We start from the raw sequence: 21,951 nt of genomic DNA on the forward strand, positions 1-21,951 counted from the left end.
GCACGGTTATGAGAACCGGAAAGGGTATTTTTTTTAATTGAATTGACTTATTTACGTTTGACAAAGACGGGTCACTATAAACCAGCGTAGCACAGAATACCTTTCCATATTATACAGAGTTGTTAAAGGGAAAAGTTTCGGTACTATTTAAATATTATCTAATTTCCAATAAAAACTGGACAAAATCAATGCAGCCTCGGGACGAGTTTATATTTCACCGGGGTGGCAGTTTTTAAAGGAGAGCTGGTCCGTCAGCAGCAGCTCAGCTGGCTCTGCTCATGCAATTGCATCTGCAAATGGTTTTTTTTTTTGGGGGGGGGAGTGGGTGCAAAGCATGACCCCCCCCACCCAGCACAGAGACGTGAGTCCGGCGTGGGTGTCTTCACAGTCGTTAATCCCGTGGTCTGACCCCCTCGCTCAGCCACCAGCCGCGTAACTGGGCAGCGCTGTCACATGGAGCCGGGGAGGGGAGCGCTGGAAATATAAACGTGGGGACGTTTCGGCGACAGGTTGGCTGTTTGCAAGGTGCCACCTGGCTCCGAGAGAGGAGATTAAACCTCCCGCCCCACGCTGCCCGGCCGGGGATGGTGCCCCGGGGGGACAAGCAAGCATCGCCCAGGAGAGCCGCCCTCACGCCGCCGTCCCTCCAAGGTAGGCTGGGGCAGCCGATGGTTTATCTCGCGGCGTGGTGGCCTCGCCATCCTGCCTGCCCACTTCTCGGTCCCCCGGCTGCAGGCACAGCATCCCCTCCCCAGAGCCGCGGGGTGCCGGAGGCGGACACAGCCATCACAGGGAGCTCAGCCAGCTCATTTTAATTATTTTTGGGGAGCAAACGGGGTGGGGGGCTGCAAGATTTAAATCAGTCACGCATTGCCATCCGCACTTGAGAGCAGCTGGAGGAGGCAATGCCGTGGGCTGCCGGTCCTCGGGCTCCTTCACCGCGCTGGAAATTTCCCTGGAAAAAAAAAAATAATGCCATTCCCCGCTGCCGGAGGGCAGCTGTAAATCACGGCAGCGACGCCAGGAGCTCTCGGCACCGGCACATCTGGACCTGCCGGATTTTTTAAAGCAGCCTCATGGTTTTTTGAACTGGCAGGGCAAGTTATTACGGGCTGAAATCTCCCCGGTGTGAGGAACTAAGTTGTTATGCGGCAGCTTAACTCGGGGAACAAGCTCGCGCTGAAGTCATTTTGCTTCTGTGTATCGTGCTCTTTCATGTGCCAGGAATGAGTTTTCCTTGTAATGTGAAGCCGGCACAGACAATTTAAGTCATTATTAATAGATACACTTGATCTGAGGAAGTAAAATGCTTAATGTTTTGTTAAATGAGGTGTACTCTGCAAACACTCGTATGCAGGGAGAAGGTTAAGATGCTACCCCTGCGTTAGAGATTAATGAGTGCGAGGCTACTGCTAATGAAGTGCTTATCCTCCCCAATGTCTGGGGCCCGAGTCTGTGTAGGAACATCTCTACTGAAGCAAGGACACATCAGGATGATCCCAGGCTTAATTGGTTGCAGGATCAGGCCCTTGGATGCTCAGGGTCTCGGGGTGCGGGGACCGGGCTGCTGGGAGGACAAGTGATGTGCCCAAGGCCCTGCAGCACAGCAGTGGCAGAGGAGAGGTTAGGGCTGCGGGGCTCCAGCCTTCCTCCACCACCCAAAATCGCTGCCCAAAGGTGACGGGGAGTTTATAAGCAGTCAAAACCCACCCCGTTTTTCTTTGAAACCCAACCAAGGACTTCTCCCCCTCTCCTGGCCAGCCCCAGGATGCTCCGCAGGTGCCCTGGCTGCCAGCTCCTCTCTGCAGTAAATCACTCCTGCCTGTACCACAGCCTTCCCCTTAAAAACACGGGAATATCGTTTCATCCTGACATCACTTTTCACTCATCGGTGGAAAAAGCACTTGACTTGGCTGGCAGGAGCTCAGCCTCATGCGTTTATACGTGCCGCTCAGCTACAAGAGGACTTTTTCTTTCTACTCTTGCTGGCCCTGGCTGTTTTTAACCACCCCCCGCCCAGTGATGCTGTTAATCCTGTCGTCACCGCGACCCAAGAAGTGAGTGTTATATGCAAATAGACGCTGATTAGAAGGCTGGTGAGAAGGGGTCACAGGGTATTTCAACACACTCTCAACGGCGGTTTAATGCCAGACACACACACGTACGCACACCCCTGGCAAAATTAGCCCACGTCTGACCGAGAAGGTCGAGACTCCCTGTTAAATATACCCGGCTGCGAGTGTGAGAGTGGCCCGTGCCACGGGAAGGCGATGCCCTCGGTGCGAGCGAGGGCACATGAAGGCAGGCTTCCTCCACACCACCACGAACATATAACCACCGGATTGCCAGTAAGCGGAGAGGGAAAGCGAGCCAGGGCTGCAGAAACACAACCCAGGACGAGTCCCTGGGGGAAACAATCCCAGTCTGTGCTGCTCCCCGGGTCTCCAAACCTTCTCCTGCACCGGCTAAGGGATCGCAGGGGATAAGGAGGCTGTTTTTCGTATCAAAGCAATGCTTTGAGGAGGTGGTGAAGGGGCACAGAAAGGCTGGAGGTAGCAGAATAGCAACAAGTGGTAAAAGAAGAAAGAAAGACAACGGGATTTGGAGGTTCAAACCAACCGAGCAGTTGTGGACAGCCAGCCAGGTGGGAAGGCCAGCCTTGAGTTCAGGGGGAGAAAGAAAACAGGAAAGACCATGTAGGTTGACCTCAAATTGCGGCTTCTGGTGAACAGGGACCTCAAGGCAGGGGGTCCTTTACACAAGGGATTAATTTACACAAGGACCCCAAGTCAGACTCCCCCGGCTCAGCATGACCCCATCCTGGATGGACACACTGGGGTTTTTTTTGTGGCTCCATGCTCTTCCCATGGTCTCCAGGGCCAGGCAGCTGGATGTCACCACAACCGTGCCGAGGAAACCCACAAAGAAACCTCAGATGACTCCTGCAGCACAGATCCTTTGGCCCAGGGCTGGCACAAGGATGCTCACGGTCACCTGCAGGAGCCCAGCAAGGTCCCCACTTGCAGAGGAGAAGATCCCAAACATTTCTTCCAGCCCCAGGTTGACTCCACATGGAGGGAACCACGAAGCGTTGCGGTAGTCCCTCCACATCTGGTTGCTTTGATATAGTTTAACATCTTCCTGAGATCTGCTTTGATCATGTTTATTCCCCGGGGAGGTGGGGTTGTGTCACCCAGAGCCTTGGGCTGGTGGTGAAGCCACCGAGTCACGAGATGCCGAGGTTTATTCTCGTCCCCGCCGCAGACTTCTCCCGTGACCTTGAGGAAAGGAGCCAGGAGCCTCGGGGCAGCGGGAGCCGGGGACGCTCCGCTGGCATCCGTCCCTGTGCTTAAATGGCAGCAGAGGCTGGGCGCTGCCTCTCTCCTATACAAGGCATCGGCGGGGAGAGCGGCTCCCCCCGCCAAAGCCCCGGGAGGATTTGTACCTCGCTGGCCTTTGCCAAGTGCTTTGCATCCCTGCAGGGACGCACCAGCGTGCCAGCCTGCGTCGTGATGGCCGCTAACGCGATGCTCAGATTTTTCCATATAGCAGCCACGGAACTGGAAGCAGGTATGAGTGCCTTAAAGAAAAAAAAAAATACAATGTTAGGCAGGGAAAAAACCCCACTTTCTCAGAGCACACAGATAAGGTTATACGGGGTTGGGCAGACACGAGCTGACTAAATCTCCTTTTTATTTTTTTTTTACCCCCTAAACGCTAGGCACCGTTTTCCTTCCAGCCTAAACACCCATGTCCCAAGCTGCTGCCTGCAATTAAACCTGCAATTTAATCCAAGAGGTGCTGCCACAACACAGCCCAGTGACCGTTTGACCCTCATTGTATCGCGTGCCCGTCATCACCTGACCCCGCCAGAGTTATAAATACAACGACAATAGAGCCTTAACTGGATTATAATTAGACAATGAGCCCAGGAGGATGGAAACAATGAACTATAAAAGCCCGTCTATCCTCCCAGCAAGGACCTACACACACGGGAAGCACTGGAATGGGCGAGTTACCGGGACCCGTAACAGAAAAGCTACAGATTTCCCCCAAATTGGATTCAGAGCATCCTCTAACGGCTCACGCTCCCGCCACCAAGTATTACACGGCCCTGGTCACGGGAGACTTGAGAAGCCTCGAGGTCCTGACTGACCGATACTATCAAGATGTCAACCTGGTTTTTGAGATCAGTAAAAATGAGCTGCAGTGGCAGGTGAAAAGCCAAGCGTCTTATGGACTCTCAGGTATTTTTCCTTTAAAGGCCAGCCCAGAAAAATTTTAAAAAAACAGGTAATTACTAACCCTAAATAGGAGAGGTGCAGTGCATTTAAGTGCCTAACACTGCTTTTAGAGAGCCTCTTCCCGAGGTTTCTGGGTAGCTGACGGTGCCCTGCAAGCCTAGCCATCAACGTTCAGCACTTTCTTGTATTATTTTCTTCTCTTCTGCACATACTAACCCACCGGAGGGGCAGGGAAATGTAAAAAGTGTGTGTCCACGTGGTTTTTTCGGGTTGGGACGGGGCTCTCCGTGGCTCAGGCATGCTTGCAAGAGGGCTCGCAGCCCAAATTCCCCGTGCAGGGGCTCAGAAAGAGCAGCCCGGTCCTAGCTGGGAGGAATAAGATGCTCCTAGGGTAGTGGCCCCTGGTTTCTCCCAACCCCAGACGGTCCCTGTGGTCCCAGATGTTCACTGGGTGCTGTGCACCTACTGATGGTCCCTGTGGTCCCAGAGCTGTCGGGAAATGCGATGCCTTGCTCCAGCTGAGCCCAAACCCCGATTGTCCCATGCATCACCCTCCCAACACTTGGGTGCCTTCAGGCCCAGCCCAATCCCAGCAAAGGCAGGTTTTTTTCCTCCCCTGGGTGCAGGCGGGGAATTCGTGAGCTGCCTTTTAGGGTCCCCAGCGGGTCAGCCCCGGGCATCAGCCCCGCTCCCTCCTCCCCGCAGGGCTGTGGTCGCTGGAGTACAAGCGGGAGCTGACCACCCCGCTGTGCCTCGCCGCCCGCCGGGGTCACGCCGCCTGCCTGCGCCATCTCCTCCGCCGACGGGCCGACCCCGACCTGGCGCCGGGGGGGCACGGAGCCCTGCACGAAGCCTGCCTGGGGGGGCACACCGACTGCGTGGAGCTGCTGCTGGAGCACAAGGCTGATCCCAACCTGCAGAGCGATGAGGGCCTGGCCCCGCTGCACCTCTGCACCACCCAAGGCTCCCTGGGGTAAGGAGAAGGTGTCCCCCCTCCATCAGCATCCCCCTGCTGATAACCTCGCTCTGCATCCCCTGCATGCAGACCCCAGCGCTTTTGCCTCTGTGGGGTGCAAAAAAGATGCCATGATGTCCACCAAGACTTCCCGCGTGCTTCCACATCACATCATGTCCAGCATGCTCGGCATCCCAAAAAGGGGATGTTTTGGTGCCAGGCACGTTGCACAGCCATGGTCTCCTTCCCATGGATGGGAGCAGCCCAGCCCAGCGCCGCACGCTTTTCCTTCCTCCTCTTTTCTGATGATTTCTCTCTAAAATCATTGTCCTGCATCCCAGGTCCGGCAGGCTTTCTCCCGGGAGATACTCAGGATGGATCCGGTCATGGAGCACATGGGTCATCCCAACCTCCTGTGCTCCTCAGCCCAGGTCCAGCCCATCCACAAGGGATATTGGTGCTGATCAGGGCACCCGCTCCTCCTAAAATCCCAGCCCCAGGGCCGAAACGAAAGGATGGAGTCCGCGGGATGGGAGCAATCCTCCCACCTCCTCACCCCGCGCAAGCCACGTACGGGTCCACCTTGGTTTCTAGTCAGGGCTAAGGCTCGGCCGCGTGCGTCCGCTCCCTTCTCACCCAGGGTCAGCATCAGCATCACACAGAGATGGGCATAAACATTGCCTTGAAAAAATAAGATTTTTGTGTGCACATGCGTGTCTCGGTAGAACTTTAAGTGCCTGGATCATTAGACCCAGGGAACTGGGATTTTTTTTTTTTTTCCCCCCAATAAAGAGCTCAGCCCCTTGATATCCTGATGAAACTGCTTAGGGCCGTAGCGAATTTCATTGCCTGCCAGCTTCAAGTGAAAAGCCACCCCGGCATCAATCCTCTCCCCTTGAAGCAGGCAGCAAGCTTAACTAGAAGTAGGTGGTGAAGGCAAGGTTCCCACTACGGATCCAATGTATCGTGGGCCAGATGTCAGGGAAAGAGCTCTGCAAAAGAAAAGCAGCCAGAGAGGAAGAGGTTTGCAGACATAAATATCTCGAGCCCAGCTTATAAATAAGAGTCTCTGCAAGACGGCCAAAAATCAGATATTAATCAAATTTTGGTTCAGCCAAAAATCTAGGCATTAATCAAACGCATCCTTGGTGCGATGAGGGTTGGAGGGAGTGGGACGGGTAAGGGAGGATGCTACAAGCGGCCCTCATCATTAACAAGGAGCTGGTTTTAATTCCTTCACCCGAGCTTCCTTTTGACCTTAAAGTCTTCAGTCTCCAAACCCCAAGCCATCCTAAAAGCCCCACGGGGGTATTTTAGGCTTCACCAACTCGCTCTCCCCCCGTAGAGATGGGGCACAGAAACCAACCTGGTGCACGGAGAGGACCCCATGGCCCACAGAGGTCCAGCTGTCTGGTTTTGGCCAGGTGCTTCCCAGCTTGGGAAAAAAAAAAAAATATATATATATACTAAAAGTGAGCTCTTGTCACCGATTTACATGTTATTTTCCCCAAAAGGACGGAGGGGGATGGCAGGTGAGCCAGCAAACAGCGACACGGGGATCAGACAGACACAACATGGAAACAGCTGAGTTATAAGCCCTTGAATATTGGGGCTTTATAATGGAAATGCTGAGAGACCCTTAACTACGCTACCTGGCGCTACGGGGGCTTCTACAATAACTAAGCCAACTCCCTTGAAAGATCAAAAATTAATAGACATTTCAGACAGGTTTTGAGGTTTCGACCACTGCTTTTCAATCGCAAAGATTTTGCTAAAGTTAGAGACCGAGGAGGTCAAGCTTTAGGTAACACAAACATTTCCTTTTTGATTAGGGGGAGACTACTTTACCTTGCCTTTTTTTTTTTTTTTAATTTTATTTTTTTTTTTATTGAGTAGTAGATTTTAGGTCATCCTTAATTTTTTACTGACAATAAAGAGCAGGTCATTGACCTACATAGAGAGCTATTTTATTTTTCTCCCTCTCGATAACAATGGCCAGAACACCTATGTGCCGGGTTCTTCTGTATTCCCATATACTCGGCAATTCACCATGGGGGCAGGACTTAAAACCTTTGAGCCTCTCAGTGACTGGGATAAAAAAAAATTATCTGGGCTTCCTTCCAGCCATTTGAGCTTCAGAATCCATGAGATTTCAACAAAAAGGATATCAGAGCTTTAATCTAGGAGCTTTTTGAAGAGATGGAAAAAAAAAAGTTCCAGTAAAGTTCAGTCTTACCTTCTTCACTTTAGGAGCTGTTCATGCCAACGTCGGCCTATTTAGTAGAGTTCTTCTCCTTGACCTCTTTTTTACAGCGGAGATAATTAACATGGTGGGGTAAGATGAGTCTCTAAATTCACTGCACTCTCTCCCTGGCGCTCTCCTGTTTCCCTCTTAAAGCTGGGATGATTAAAGGAGTCTGCCTTTATTGGCACCCCGAAAAAAAATAAAATAAAAATAATTGAGGGGGAGAGGAAGAGTCTCAACTCTCCCGGCGGTGCCGGGAAGAGCAGGCGTGGTGCGGTGGGAAGGCACATGGCAGGGATGCAGGATGTAGCTCCCGCCTCCCATTGTGGTACCCGCAGCAGAAGGGATGGCGAACGCTACCACGTTTGTAGAGTCCTCCTTCAGATCTGCGAGTCGGAAAAAGCTCTCTGAAGATCCCAGGTTTCCCGTGCAACCAGGGAGAGCCTACCTGGGGAGAAATCCCCCAGGGCTTGCCTTCCCCAGCCTTCCACATAGGGAAGAGAGCTTAGTCAAGCCAAGGGATGAGAAAAGAAGATGTCACCCCTGCCTCCGTGCAACTTGGGCTTACGGCCGAGCGATGCCCTTGTGTTCGCTTCTTCAATCTTTCTCTCCACCCTGGGAGCTGAAACCAGAGTTGTCTTCTGGCTCTCACCCTCCAGGACCAAGGGATGGGAGATAAACGGTGAGATGAGACAATGCAGGAGGAGACTTGGTGTCCGAGGGCTCTGTGCAAGAAACGATGAGGTAGGGAGTAAGCGTGAGGGCTGCCAGCTTGGGGAGGCTGGACGGGTTTTGCTTAGGGGATGTTAGGTGAGGATAGCTCATCATGGGAGGAATTAGCAGAAAACAGGAGCAAAGCAGGCAGGCAGGTACCTAAAAAGTCAACGCTATCAAGATCGCAAGGCTCCCAAACGCCAGGGAGATGGGCACTAACCTGCTGTTGGTGGATCCGGCCCGGTGGCACCCTCTGGCTATTCCAGCATCGGCCTGGACACGCTGCCCTTTTGGCTGCGGGAAAGAAGCGTTACTACAAATAAAAAAAAGACCACAGATTTTAAAGGCCAGCATTTAGCATCATCTAGTGCTAAACCCCATCCTCTGCTCTCTTTAGTATCAATAAAACACAAAACTCGGAGCGTTTAGAGCCATCATTTTGGAAACCCGTCCCCCCGCCGGGGAAGAGCAGCTCCTGAAAGGGTCCTGAGCAAGAAATAAAGAACCCAAAAGGAGACGCTGAGCACAACCCAAGGCCTGGCCCTGCTCTTTGAAGAAGCTGCTCCCCAAGTTGGTGCGACAAAACGAGGGCTCATACGGACGCGCATCCACAGCTCGCGAAGCCTCGGCAGAAGGACGGCGCAGAGGGCGATGCTCCTGGGCTGGCGTTCGCCCCGCGGCGGCAGAGCGGTTCCCGCGCCGGCACGACCAGCCCTCGGCACCGGCGTTGCCGTGGTTCAGAGGTGGGCTTGTGGTGCCCGAAAAGATTTTCATCTTTTAAAGAAAAACAGGCTTCTTTTCTCCTTCTTTTAGGGAATTAATAAGAATAATCCTTGCATTCAGAGCCAGGCTGGGGGAAGGCTATTTTTCCGAACGGGATCAATCCTGCAGTAAATCACAGACAGATCGGGAGATGGTCACTCGGATGCCATGAGAAACAACGAAGCGAAGGATGGGAAAGCCTCGCTCCAGCCCCAGGGAGGGGGGAAAACCGAACAGGAGATTTTCTGTAAGAAAACTGAGGGCCTGAGCGGGTTTTTAGGACAGGAATTTTGTTCCGGCCTCCGCTGCCCCAACCTCCTGCTCCTCCTGCTGGTTATTCATCGCATCCCATTTCAAGCTAAATCCCGCTTTCCCAGCCTGGACATTTTTCCTCCCAAACTGAGCAGAATCCCACCGGGATGCTGTGAGCCGCAGCCATCCCGGCAGCGAGAGGGCAGGGGAGGGCGATGGGCACCTCCCGCCCGACATTGCACCGACATCTGCCCCGACTCTATTGATGAGTGAAGAAGGAAAATAAAACCCAAATCATTTTATCCCGTTTATTTGAGCCAGGACCCAGCGCACGGTGAACCTGTAGTACTAATACCAATCGTCACAAATTAGTGCGATTTGGACCTAATGAGCAACTTGCCCAAGCAAGGAGACATTCAGGTGTGTTACTTCCAAACCCTTCCTAACTCATCTGTGGGTGATGGGTGAGTTTAAACTAGCCAAAATTAGGCATAGCTGTGTGCGAGGGTGGCTCTTGCTCCAGGGGTATCTCTGCTGCCAGCGAGCTGCTCGGCCAGATTGATGGTACCAGGCTGGATGGAAAACAAACTGGTTTGCTTTGCCACCCTGCGTCTGAATTTCTGCTGAACTAAATCCATGGCTTCTTGCAATATTCCCAGAAAATCATAAAGAAGCCCTCAAAAAGCAGCAAGCGTTAGCTGAGCCCTATTTAATGGGATTTTACTCTAACCTGATGGTGAACAACGGGGCATTCATAAGAAAAATAAGAAGCTAGAAATGTTGGCAAAGCGTTAGAGCGTATGAGTTCATCAGCAGAGATTAGAGGCTAAAATAAGAGCATATAGCCAGCAAGCACGAACGGCATCTACCCGGCACCTGCTGAAGCCCCATACATCCAAACAGGAGGCGCGTGCTCCTTGCAGGGGCCCACCATTTCCATTAACCGGAGGAGATCACCCCTTATTTATAGCCCCTCACTAACATTCCCTCTTTGCCGAGGGAAGAGTATCCAGGGGGAAAATTCAATATAAACCGACTCAGGTTTCTTCCAACGAGTTAGTCATTGAACTTGATAATAAATAAGAATAACCCTTCAGGAAAATAGCATCTGGGAAGGGTGGCATTTCCACCCTGGTATTTCTAGAAGGATATTTGGGATGGCTATCAGGAATTGAACTCCCTTGTAAGTGAACTCCCATCCCGCTCTCGGTAAGGGAAAACCTCGGGCGTGGGCTGGAGGGGCTGGGTGCAGCTCTTGGCTTTGCCAGGCAATCCATGATGTACCACCTTTTCCCTGGGAATGAAGGGCAGGGGAATATTCCCGCTGTCTCGCCTATGCAGATGTAAATCTCCAGCCCGGGCACTCTCAATACACAGTGCTTGCCAAAAACCAGCGCGGTGTTTGTGCTCAGGGTCTCTAGGCACAGCCGCCTCCTTGCCTGGGAAGGAGCAGAGATGCTTTACGTGTGATCTATTAAAAAAAAAAAAAAAAAAAAAAAGGAAGGGGATTTTTCTCCTGGGCTAGGCTGCTGCATGTTTTGCAACCAAGTCAGAAATTATTTTTTTTCTATTTCCATTTTTCCATCCCTTGGTTTTCCCTGAACACATTATTTTAGGGTGCCAGAGCTAACCGTGACATTAGGAGAGGTTAGGAGAGGCCCAAGAGAGTCATTATAATTAGGGCCACAAATTCCCTGCTGTCAAGGACGGACAAGACCAGTAAACATGACCGAGTCGCGGTGTGATTTGCTCCAGCAGCAGACCCTCTCCAACAAAGTTTTACCGACCAGCAGCAGACAGCAAGCGCCAAAAAACCTTCAGCGAGACAAGTCATCGCTTGAGAAAGGCATTCAGCACGTTTTAGAGTAAAAAGAGAATTGTAAAGTAAGAATCGGAGGATTTGGGGGCTGGTACAACCCCACACTCAATCCGCTCACCCACAACTGCATCCCCAGCAGAGACCATCCGCAGCGGGTGCCTCCGGCGAGGTCCAGCGAGGGCTGGCAGCATCTGGGAGCGTTACACCTGCAAAGGCTGCAGAAAGCCTCTCCCCACAGATCCTGCAGGACTTTTTTCCTGGCAAACTCAGGTTTGATACGCACAGGAAAAGCAGCCCAAGAAGGTATTTGCAGATCCTGCACCGTCAAGGACAGTGAATGTCTCACCAGCTCCTACCAAACCTTGGGGGAGGTGGTGCTGCAGGTGCAGAAAGATTCAAGTAGATTATTATTACTATTTTTTTATTACTATTTTCTTCACGTACGTTAGCATTCACCTGGACCAGGAAAACCAAGAAATGCCCTGGCACCATCCTTCCTCCCTGGGGCTCCTCTTCTTCCCCATCCCTCCTGCTGGAGGCATCAGGCTGGGACTCCACTCCCCCACAGCTCCCCCTCATTTTGCTTCTGTGTCAGCCTAGAACCTCACTTAGGGCGCTGGGTGACACCTGAGCTGAAAGAAAAGCTTATTAGAGCAAAATAAAACAGGCAGTGGGGGGGTTAAAGGTTGATACACCTCCCTAGACTCCAGCCAGCCACTACTGGGGCTTCCTGAAGGAATTCTCTTCCCACCTCCCCGGCAGCATCTCTCGGGAAACACGAGCTCACCACGTTTTCAAGGTCTCGCTTGGAAGGCATGTGGGTCTGGCCCCCCTCCAAAAAATAACTCCTCCGTGCCACAGCGGTGAGCTCGGCCCCGTGCGCTAATCCGGCTGCCGACAGCCCTGCCTGGGCGATGACATTGAGCTGCGCCGGCCCCGGCAGCTCCCGGCGGGAGATGGAGCAGTCACTTTGATTCATTTAGACTGGCCGATCACATCCGTTTACTCACATACGCACCAAACAAAAAAAAAAACCACACCCCATCGGAGCACACCAGGCATCTTTAACCCCCACCCATCGTCAGAAGGATGCAGGTGGAAAGCTCTGATGGGAACTGGTGTCCCTGCTTCACAGCAGCCATGACCCCTCTTTGCAAGCACGCACGGTGATGTTAGAGGGGAGGAGAGGTGGGAGCCGTGATTTAGGATGGGGAGGATTGATGACCTTAATTTATTCCTCCTGGGAACTGCAGGTGCTGCTGCTCCATCGTCACCGGCTGCCAAACAAGCCAGCAAAACTCGTTTCCACAAGTTTAAACCACCTGCAAAGGTGTTTCTTGTCAGGGTAGGCAGAAAACACCATCCTTTAGTCCTCCCTGCAGCAGGAGCCCAACACAGGCATTTGGGTCCCTTAACGGGAGAAGAGGAATCCATGTCTATACCCAAGCAAACCCACTCTGAGCTCTTCTGCTGCACAGAGGCGTTACCAAAGGTTTCCCTCCATGTCAGCTTGGTCTCAGCACAGATTAAGGTGGAGGCAGCGGTTTAGGATGTTTTCAGCTGAGAAGCTCTGTGGAGGTCAGCCAAGGGGTGGGATTGATAGGTCATCTCCATATCACCCCAGGGCTGCTCCTGTGCCAGGAGATGAAGGGACCTATCACCCTATGTGTCCTCATCATGGCCGGATGCATCCCTCACTCTTCACCGGCTGGGACAGACACGGCTGGCGTGGCTAACCATGGGCACTGCTCCCGGTGCTGCCTGACCACCAGCACAGCTGAGACAAGGATCACCAGCCCCTGGTGGGTCTAGGATGGTGGGACTTCGGTGGGTCAAGGTGGTGAAGGATGATCAAGGATGGTCAGGGATGACCATTCATGAATTATGATGGTCAAGGTAGTCAAGGATGCTCAGGGATGACCATTCATGAATGATGATGGTCAAGGTAGTCAAGGATGCTCAGGGATGACCATTCATGAATGATGATGGTCAAGGTAGTCAATGATGCTCAGAGATGACCATTCATGAATGATGCTGGTCAAGGGCAAGAGGGAGACATTGCCCAAACCACCATCACCACCACTGCGGTGGGCACCAGGGCACAGGGTCACCCTCCCCAGCCTCTGCTGCTCTCTCCCAAAATCCTTGAGTGGCACAACCCCCATGGGAGCCCAGCTCCAGCATGACCCCCATCCTCATCTCACACCGCCTCCCACCCCATCATCCCCCATGGCTCCAGCTCCAGCCCACGCCTCCCAAAACCCACCCGGGCGGTGCACCCCCCATCCTCTCCATCTCTTTGCAGATGCGCCAAGCTCCTGTTGAGACACGGGGCCACCGTCAACCTGCCCAGCGATGACGGGGGGGAGACGGCGCTGCATGTGGCGGCCAGGAACTGCCTCTGCGACCATGCCCGCCTTTACCTGCGGCACGGGGCGCACGTCGACGCGCGCAGCGCGCGGGAGGAGACGGCCCTCGGCGTCCTCTGCGGGCAGGCGCCGGGTGCCGGCGAGGGCTGCCTGCAGCTTTGCCGGCTGCTGGCTGCCCACGGCGCTGACATCGATGCCCGGGATGAGACGCGGAGGAGTCCCTTGCACAAAGCATGCGGGGCCGCCAACGCCGGCCTGGCACGCTTCCTCCTGCGGCACGGGGCCGACGTCAACGCCATCGACTATGACGGCGTCTCCCCGCTGGGCTGCGCGCTGCAGAACGCTGCCTTCAAGAGGGAGCTGCAGCCCCACCTCGCCGTCCAGCTGCTGCTCAACCATGGCTCCCAGAAGATATGGCCCCCCGCCTTCGTCAAGGTACGGACCCCAAAACAGCCCCTGCGCATCCCCTCGCACCCAGGATTTTGCAATTGGGGTCAAGGTGCTTTGGGAAATAAAAAGCCGGGGAGTTGGGAGGATCTGGGAGAGCCTCCTGATCCGGGCGGGTAGAGGGGACCATGGCATCGGGGTTGGCGATGCTGCTGGGAATGATGGAAACGAAAACACCCGCACAGGGTGGCAGCGGGGAAAAGCAGGCAGGGCGCAGGGCAGGATGGAGCCAGCACGGGCTGGGGGGACCCGCCAGGAGGATTTTTTCCTGCCTGGGGATGTCAGAGAGAGGCTTGGTACATCAGCCGTCAGTGCAGCCGCCTTATGGCTCTGCGTTTCATTGATTTTACATCAAACAATAAAGAAAATATTATCCTGGCTTATCACGCACAAGCCCAAAATGTAAATAAGAAAAAGGGCCGCAGCCAGAGGAAGAAGTGCCACAGCAAAGCAGGTCTTCCCACCACTTCACAATTGGAGAAAGATCTCCAAAGCATGCCAGGACAAACCCTACGCCTGCCTCATACCGACACGGGACCATCCCAGCCTGGACCGCGGTGGGATGGGACGAGCCTTGGCTGCAGCACGTGGATGCTGTGCCCCTCTGGGACATGCATCTCTGTCTGAACCCCCTCGCATTGCCCATGACTAGGTGCTGAAGTCCTGCGCAGCCGTGCCGGAGATCATCGAAGTCCTCTTCAATTCCTATTCGCAAATCCCCGTCTCCGAGAAGTGGACCGAGGCCGTGCCAGAGGAGGTGTTTCAGGTGAGACGGTGCTGGTGGTTTGGCAGGGATGGCTGAGCCCTGAGGAGGGGGTTTTACCCACCGAGAGGTTTTTTTCCCCCCACCCAAACTTCACTTGGGTGGGGGGAAAAAAAAAAGGAATAGTCCTCGGAGCACCACCACACACCCGATTCATCTCAGCAGCTTTGCATCCCTTTAGCTCCATCATTCCTGCCCCTGGCCCATGACAAAATACAATCCCAACATCTGGAAGCGACCCTGGAGCCAGACCGCTGCCCGGCAGAAGCCCACGTCATTCATTTTGATTTTTAAAAAGCTTGTCCCCAGCTGTGCAACAGGTACAGCCAGCCTGCTCTTGAATGATCTTGGGTGGCTGCCTTGGGTTAGCGTGGCTGTGAGGGGGGGCGGCTGCTGAAATGCAAATAAAGCCCTTCAGCACGTCCTAGGGGATGGGAGAAAGGATTTTTATTCCAAGCTAAGGAAAGGCTGAGGCTGCCCAGACCAACCCTGCTTTGTTTCCCCGTCTTAGAAACAAGCGGGTCTCTTCTACGTCAGCTCTAAGGCTTTCTGCAGGGATGCTGCTGCCGGTGGGCGTGAAAGCATCCTCCCCAAACAGCGCCTGCCGTGGGGCTGGGTTTCTCCACATGTGCTTCCACAGGAGAATTCCTCATCCAGCCTTTGCTTGCAGGAGCCGCATCAGCTCACGGACCCCTAACCCACCGGCAAACATCGCCAATGGGTTTCTTACCTCCTCCCCTTAGATCTTCATCTCAAAAGTCTCTCTGGCTTAATCCGGAAAAAAATAAAACCACCTGATGCTGATGTTCCCCCCCCCCCCCTCTCTCTTTGCAGCAACACCAGCTATTCTACGAGTCCTTTTTCCGGCTGGCGGGCACAGTCCGGTGCCTGCAACATTTATGTCGTTCCGCCATTCGGAAAAAGTTTGGCAGCAAATGCCATTGCCTTATCCCCTTGCTGCCTGTGCCCAAGCCTTTGCACGATTACCTGCTGCTGGCGCCCGAAGGAGTCGTGCTTTGAAGGGCCGAGAAGAGCCGACCGAGGTCTGCCGTCCAGCCCTCCCTCACCTCCTCGTCCCTCGGTGTAGCGCAGCAGCATCCATTTCTGTCAGCCGAGCGAAGGAGCGCCGGTTTTCATGATAGATGGTTGTTTTTCAGGGATTTATAACGTAACTAAAATGTGCTTTCGGCTGTAACCTTGTATAGATTTTTTTCTAATTGTGCTTTAAATAGATTATAAAGAGTAATAAAATGATTAGTAGCTGTTACAAGCAGGCTGCAGATATGAATAATACTCATTATAAAGGAGCTCTGCAAAGCAGCGGGGCTCCTCAGGTGTGCAAAGGCAAGCAGACGACTAAAATCAGCCCACGTGGGCATCAAATCCCTTTGGATAGATCTCCCCCGGGAGCGGCACAAGCAGAATTGGGACCAGAGGTGCATCGTGGAAGCCGTTAGCAGGATGCGATATCCAGTGGCATTAATATAGACCGTAAAATAGACCAAAAATCTATTTTTTGATGTAGAAGCCACCAAGAAAGAGCTGGTTACTCCACACAGGACCAGAGGCGGGGGGGGTGACACAGCCCCCTATTTCTCCCGGCTCTCCATGCTCCAAGGGATCCACCACCACCTCCCGTACCCATCGTGCCCATCGCTGCTCCCAGGCTGGCACGCGGAGTGGCCGGAAAGCCCTGTGGCAGCCCAAAGCGGAGGAGTTTGGGCTTTCATTTCACACGGTGACTTGGCAAAAGGTACCAGGAGGAGCGAGGATTTGTTTTCCCAGACAACACAGGCTCCCCAAATTAATTTTCGCTGAACCAAAGCAAGCGCGCGCACGTGTCCCTCGGAAAAACAGCTGTCCTTACGCTAGCAGCTCTGCCACAGCACTCGCCAAATTGTTCCACCGCTTAATTACACTCGCTATTTAAAAAGATATATATAAATAAATCAGCCTTTTTGCACGTTTGACTGGACCTTGCCCCAGCACCCAACACTCTTGTGGGTTATACAGCCGGCGTGGGCAGGATGCAGGCAGCATCCCTGGCTCCCAGAGCCGGTGCCCGTGGAGCAAGGAGCATGGAAATGGGGAGGGAAAGGAAAATCCCGCCCCCTCCCTCCCCCCCAAGCTTCCACCTGCTGCTTCTGCAGCTTCCCTCGCCCTTTAAGTTGTATACAGATGTGCAAGGGCATCACCAAGCCCCCCCCCCGTGTTCCCCATCTTTGGCACCTGAGCCCTGTTTCTGATTCCCACACGGGAATTCCATTCAGCGCTGCCTGATTCCCACGCGGGAATGCCCTACGGCAAATCTCCGCCACACCTTGAGACCTAGCACTTCGTGACTTTAGTGGCTGTTTTACGTCACGGTTTGTTTCAGTGGTCAGAGCGGGGGGCGGGAATTGAAGGGGATTTAGGGAAAACACATCCTGGCTGAGTCATTGTGTGTTTGAACCAGCCAAATTTAAATTTTGGTGCCTCTAATGAGGCTTTCATCTTTTGTGTGGTTCCCGGAGCGGGAAGAATGACAGGTTTTACATCCGTATTGGGCAAGTTTGCATGGAGATAGAGTCCCACCAGGTGATCGCATCCTTCCCCCCAAATCCCCGACCTCGCCTCCCCATCCTGCAGCTACCGCCGTGGAAATAAAATGCACATCAAAGAGGGGTCTGCGCCGGGGAACCTGGCCCGCAGCCCCGCCGCGGGGCCGGGAGGGCCAGAGGGGCGGCGGGGGGTCCGGGGAAGGATGGAAGGGCCGTGGGAAGGGGGAACCGCCGCGGACACGCGTGGGCTGCCGCCCCACGCACTGGCTGCGCGGCGCCCCGCGGCCCGCAGGGGGCGCCCGGGGCACGGTCACGACCACGGGGCCGTCGTGGGGAGCCGGCCGGCAGCCCCGGGAGTGCACCGGGCTGCCCACGCAAGAAGTAGGGGGGGACGGGGACGGCAAAAACCCCTCGCAAAACAAAAAAAAAAAAGAAAAAAAAAAAGGAAAAATGTAAAAAAAATTACTTTTAGGGATTTGGGGGGTTTTTTCCCTCGGTTTAAGCCATTCTGCCGGAGCGGGATGATGCTCCAGGCGGGATGGTGCTCCGGGCTCGCCTGCTCGGGTTCGTAAGTTTGGCGGGCGGGCAAGGGAGTATTTGGGTATATATATATATATTTTTTTTTTTTTCCCCCTCCTGCCGGCGCCTTGTTTTGATGCAGATGTTATGGGAAAGGATCATTTTTATTATTTTTTTTTTTTTTTCCAGCAGCTAAAGACGGGAGGTCACATTAACTTATAATACGGAGACACATAAAAATGCGATTATGCCTGCTAAACAGAACACAGTAGGCTGCTAGTTAAGACAATGAGATTTCCAGGAAGCGATGCATAAATTCTTCAAAAAATGACACATTTTTCACGTTTCATTCCAATTAAATTACTGAGGCAGCTAGCACAGCGCTGCGCACACCATACATTTGGGTGAAATGAAGGCTTTTCTGGGTTGGTTTTTTTTTCTTTTTTTTTTTCGTCAGTCTATCTGGATGCGCGTGTTTTATGAAAGGCGGTTAATATTAAGCTGCTATTAAGGAAAAAATGTCAGAGACCTTCGCTCCTCGCCTTTTTCTTGTGGCGGGGCTGGTCCGTCTCGGTTTTCCACCCTGCAGCAATAAACCCGCCGATGGTCCTGGCCGGCAGCGGCGGCAAAATAATTTCCAAATAATAGGAATTACCCGTCCCGATGCACACACGTCTCTGTTTGCAAGGAGCTGGTTAAACAGCCGGGGCTGGGGAGAATTAAGGAGCTCCCCCCCCCTCAAAAAAAAAGGCTTTGCCAACCCGTCGGGTGTTTCCCCGCCGAAGCCGCCGCCGGAGCCGCTGCCGCGGGCAGGATCGGGCCCCCCCGGGGGCGGCTGCGGGGATGGCGGGGGTGGTTTTGGGGGAGGGCGGTCCCGGTGGGAAGCCGGACTTGCTCCCCACAACCTGTTTGGTGGCCGAAAAGGGGCTCATCAGGGTGATAATCAAGCCCCGAAGTGGCCCCGGTAATGAAATAGCATTTGATTTTTTTTTTTTTTTTAATTTTTTTTTTTTTTTTTTAAAGCAGAGAGAGGCATCGCGCAGGCTGCGCTGAGGCGGGTGATCCGCAAAGCAATACAAATCAGAAATGAGATTTTTGAAGTCCTAATGAACCTGATTGCATGAACATTTATAATCCCCCATGGCTTTAAATGAAATCAGATATAATCAGGAGCTATGGGGAAAGGGAGTGTTTACAGGCAGAGATTGGGAAGTGCTGCTGTATTAGTAAAGATGCTGTTCCTTCTATTGATGTCTAAAATGATGGATAATGTGAGAATGGCAAATATACTATTTGTCTAATGGCTCTGCAATTAAATTCCCCTGTAAATGACCCATGCCTCATTTCATCCTAATCTATGGAATTTTGATTGAATTCGTCAGCTCTAATTGAAAAATACTGCACTTTAATGTCTGCAGTGCAGTTTCAGGACCGCGCTGGTTTTAATGAGACGGTGCCCCTCTGACCTGGGAATATTTTAGACTTTTATTCGGGATTTTTAAACTGGCGGGTTTCTCAACTATATTCCACGAAAAGCCGTGAATGGGAGTGCGTGTGGTTTTCCACCGCTAGAGATAATCTCTCCGTACCGATGCGTTTTATTAAGGTCTCCTTTAGTGCTCTTAAAACATTTGGACTCCGGTTATTTAAATACATATCAATTTAAAAGGAAAAAAAAAATAGCCTATTTCCCCTCATCCGAACGAATTTCGGGATACGAACCGGGATTACGGAAGCCAAATTTCTTTCTTTTTTTCAACCCGCACGACGTTATTTTTACCCTTTTACCCTCCTTTTTCCTAACCCGAAAATCCCGAGCGCCTTCAAGTTTGTTAAAAAAACCGCCACAAACGGGGGGGGGGGGGGGAGACAAAACACAGAAAAAAAATAAACCGACAAAAAAAAAAAAAAAAAAAGGCAGCACATCTGCCGTGCACGGGCTGGAAGTTGTGGGGAGAGGAACACGCACCCCCCCTCCGGAGCCGCGACCGAGCCGGGGCGGGCGGGGATGCTCCCGGGGCGGCGGGGATGCTGCCGGGGCGGGAGGGGATGCTCCCAGCCTGAAATGAGTTCAAACGGGAACACGCGAAGGAGTTAATGGGATTAAGCGACGAATGAGGGGTTTGGTAGGGTGTTTTTTTTCTTTCCCTCCAGCTTGGAAACCGAAGGGGGAGGCGGGAGGGGGTTTCCCGGGGTCGCAGCGGCGCCCGCGGGCACGCGTGGGATGGCGGGTCGCATCCCGCGGCGGGCGCCCTCCCGTACGCACCCCTCCGCGCACAGCCAGCACGCCCTTGCCGAGGGCCAAATCCTGCTCCCCCCGCCCCCCATCCCTTTTACTCCCAGCTCCTGCAGCCCAAATACGCTGAAACAAGCCCACAGCCACACACAAAACTGCCTCCCCGACCGAGCCCTTTGCTGCAGGGATGCCTGGGTTATATGATGGAGAGCCCCGGCTGCATCCCTTAGTTTGGCGTTCAGTGCTTACACCTAATCCCTGCATCATTAAGTACACCGATTTTTGGGGGGTAGTTTTGCTCATGGTCTCCCCTCTTGCCCACGCTTCCTCCCTAGAAAAAATCACTTTAAAAGCACAGTAGGGTGAGATGCTTTTGGTGACGTTTCCCATGCAATTAAAATTTCCCCAGTGAAGGCAGAGGGTCTTGCAAGAATTACCTCGCTAGGGTCTCCGTAAGCCTGAGTTTTGCTTTTCATAAAGTCATGGGATTTATCATCGGCTGCAAAACAAACCTGCCCCTCCCACCCCCCCCACCCCCGATGGCCCAGTGGCCCAGCAGCCTCAGGGACCAGCAGCGGATCGCACCCTGCTCCAAAAAATGCACCTCACCAACGCAGCCCCCCCTCTGATGCCCAGTGGGAGCATGGACATGAGCCCCACGGAAACCCACAGCACAGCTCCCTACAATCAGGCTGGAGGTGCCCAAAGGGCTGGGGCAACCATCAGCCCCCGGGCACGTGGCGGGTCGAGGTGCCCATCCCGGGTGGAGGGATGCTCTGACCTCTGCCGCCCTACGGACTCGCACCTGGAAAGGTTCGAGAACCTCCCAGTTTTCCTCTTCCTCCATGGCTTCCCTGTTTCACTTCTTTGCTCCGAAAAGCTGTGCCTCCTCCCTACCCTGATTTGGGGGAAAAGCCTGCAGTTTATTTAGCGCACACTCTCCACCCAGCCAAAAAGACCTCTGGAGTCACAAACACCCCCCCCAAAATCTGCCCGGTTCAAACACGCCTCTGTGTATCTGATGCTCCTTTCCTAGGAAAGGTTTTTTTGGGGGCAAAACCTGCCAGAAGCCACCTGCTTTTCAGCAGTCCCTACTCCGGGTGATGCGGGAGCATCCCTGAGCAGCATCTCAGTGCCACATTTGGAGCTGGGACCACGCAGGACCAGATCCGCACCCCACGCTATGGCCCAGGGGAGGAAAGAGCTTCTGCCCCCCCCCAGCCAAACGTGACCCTCTGAAATACTGATTTCTACCATATATTCAGGTTTAGACCCCCTGGGAAAGGCTCTTGCCGTGTCCCACTGGTGGTGGTGGTCCCTCCGTGGGGCACAGGGGCGGCTGGCCGGGCTCCCCTGCCCGCCCTGCCTGTCCTGCCTGCCCCTCGCCTCCCTCCCGCCTGTTACACTTCCCAGGCACAATCACGCTCCGGTTGCTTCTCCGACAATCAGAGATCGCCGACGTTTTTCTCCGGGAGAAAAATCAGCTAATTATGTGCCGAACAAAAAGCCTATTCTCGTCTGAAATAATACTCCCGTCTTGCAAAGGCACTTGTTTGTGGGCAAATTTTGAAGAGGGCTGACAATAAAAACAGCTGCAGGAGCTGGGTGTTGGTACACATTTCCATGCCCTGCCAGATTACCATGCCTAATTATCTCCCCTTTCCGCAATCTAACGCGGTTTCCTGAAGAGATGATTTTTCTCGTCCCCCCCCCTTCCGCCACCCCGTTCCGGCTTTTCTATTTAATAGAAAGCTTTGCTTCTCCGCAAGGATTTCCAGCCTGCTCTGGTTGGTTTTGGAAGGAGCGGGGATGCTGATGATTTGGGAGGCCGGAGGGTTTAGCTCGGCTCCATCCGCTGCGGTGGGAAGGAGCGGGAGGCCGCAATCCGATGATGTCCGCTGGATAACGGGGAGGGGGGAAAGGGAAAAAAAAATCACAGAGAAACAACCACGCGTGCGGCTACGAAGGATCCACGGGAGAGATCAAAACCTTGCCGGCGCTGTGCTGGGAAAAATCCTGAGCGCCGCGCTACCGCACATATGGTGGCCTCTGCAAGACGGAGCCGGGACATATGGAAATGAGCTGT

The 21,951-nt window shown here is 53.5% G+C and overlaps 1 protein-coding gene across 1 annotated transcript; it reads left to right on the plus strand.

Moving 5' to 3' along the window:
• The first annotated feature begins 3,721 nt into the window (after positions 1 to 3,721).
• On the plus strand, positions 3,722 to 16,532 carry ASB18 (ankyrin repeat and SOCS box containing 18). Its single transcript, XM_075153784.1, has 5 exons — positions 3,722 to 4,247; positions 4,950 to 5,217; positions 13,297 to 13,795; positions 14,460 to 14,573; positions 15,405 to 16,532. The coding sequence occupies exons 1-5, from the start codon at positions 4,007 to 4,009 to the stop codon at positions 15,588 to 15,590; spliced, it is 1,308 nt and encodes a 435-aa protein (XP_075009885.1). The 5' UTR covers positions 3,722 to 4,006; the 3' UTR covers positions 15,591 to 16,532.
• The last annotated feature ends 5,419 nt before the right edge of the window (positions 16,533 to 21,951 follow it).

Source organism: Calonectris borealis, chromosome 6, assembly GCF_964195595.1.
Source record: "Calonectris borealis chromosome 6, bCalBor7.hap1.2, whole genome shotgun sequence".
Taxonomy (NCBI): Eukaryota; Metazoa; Chordata; class Aves; order Procellariiformes; family Procellariidae; genus Calonectris; species Calonectris borealis.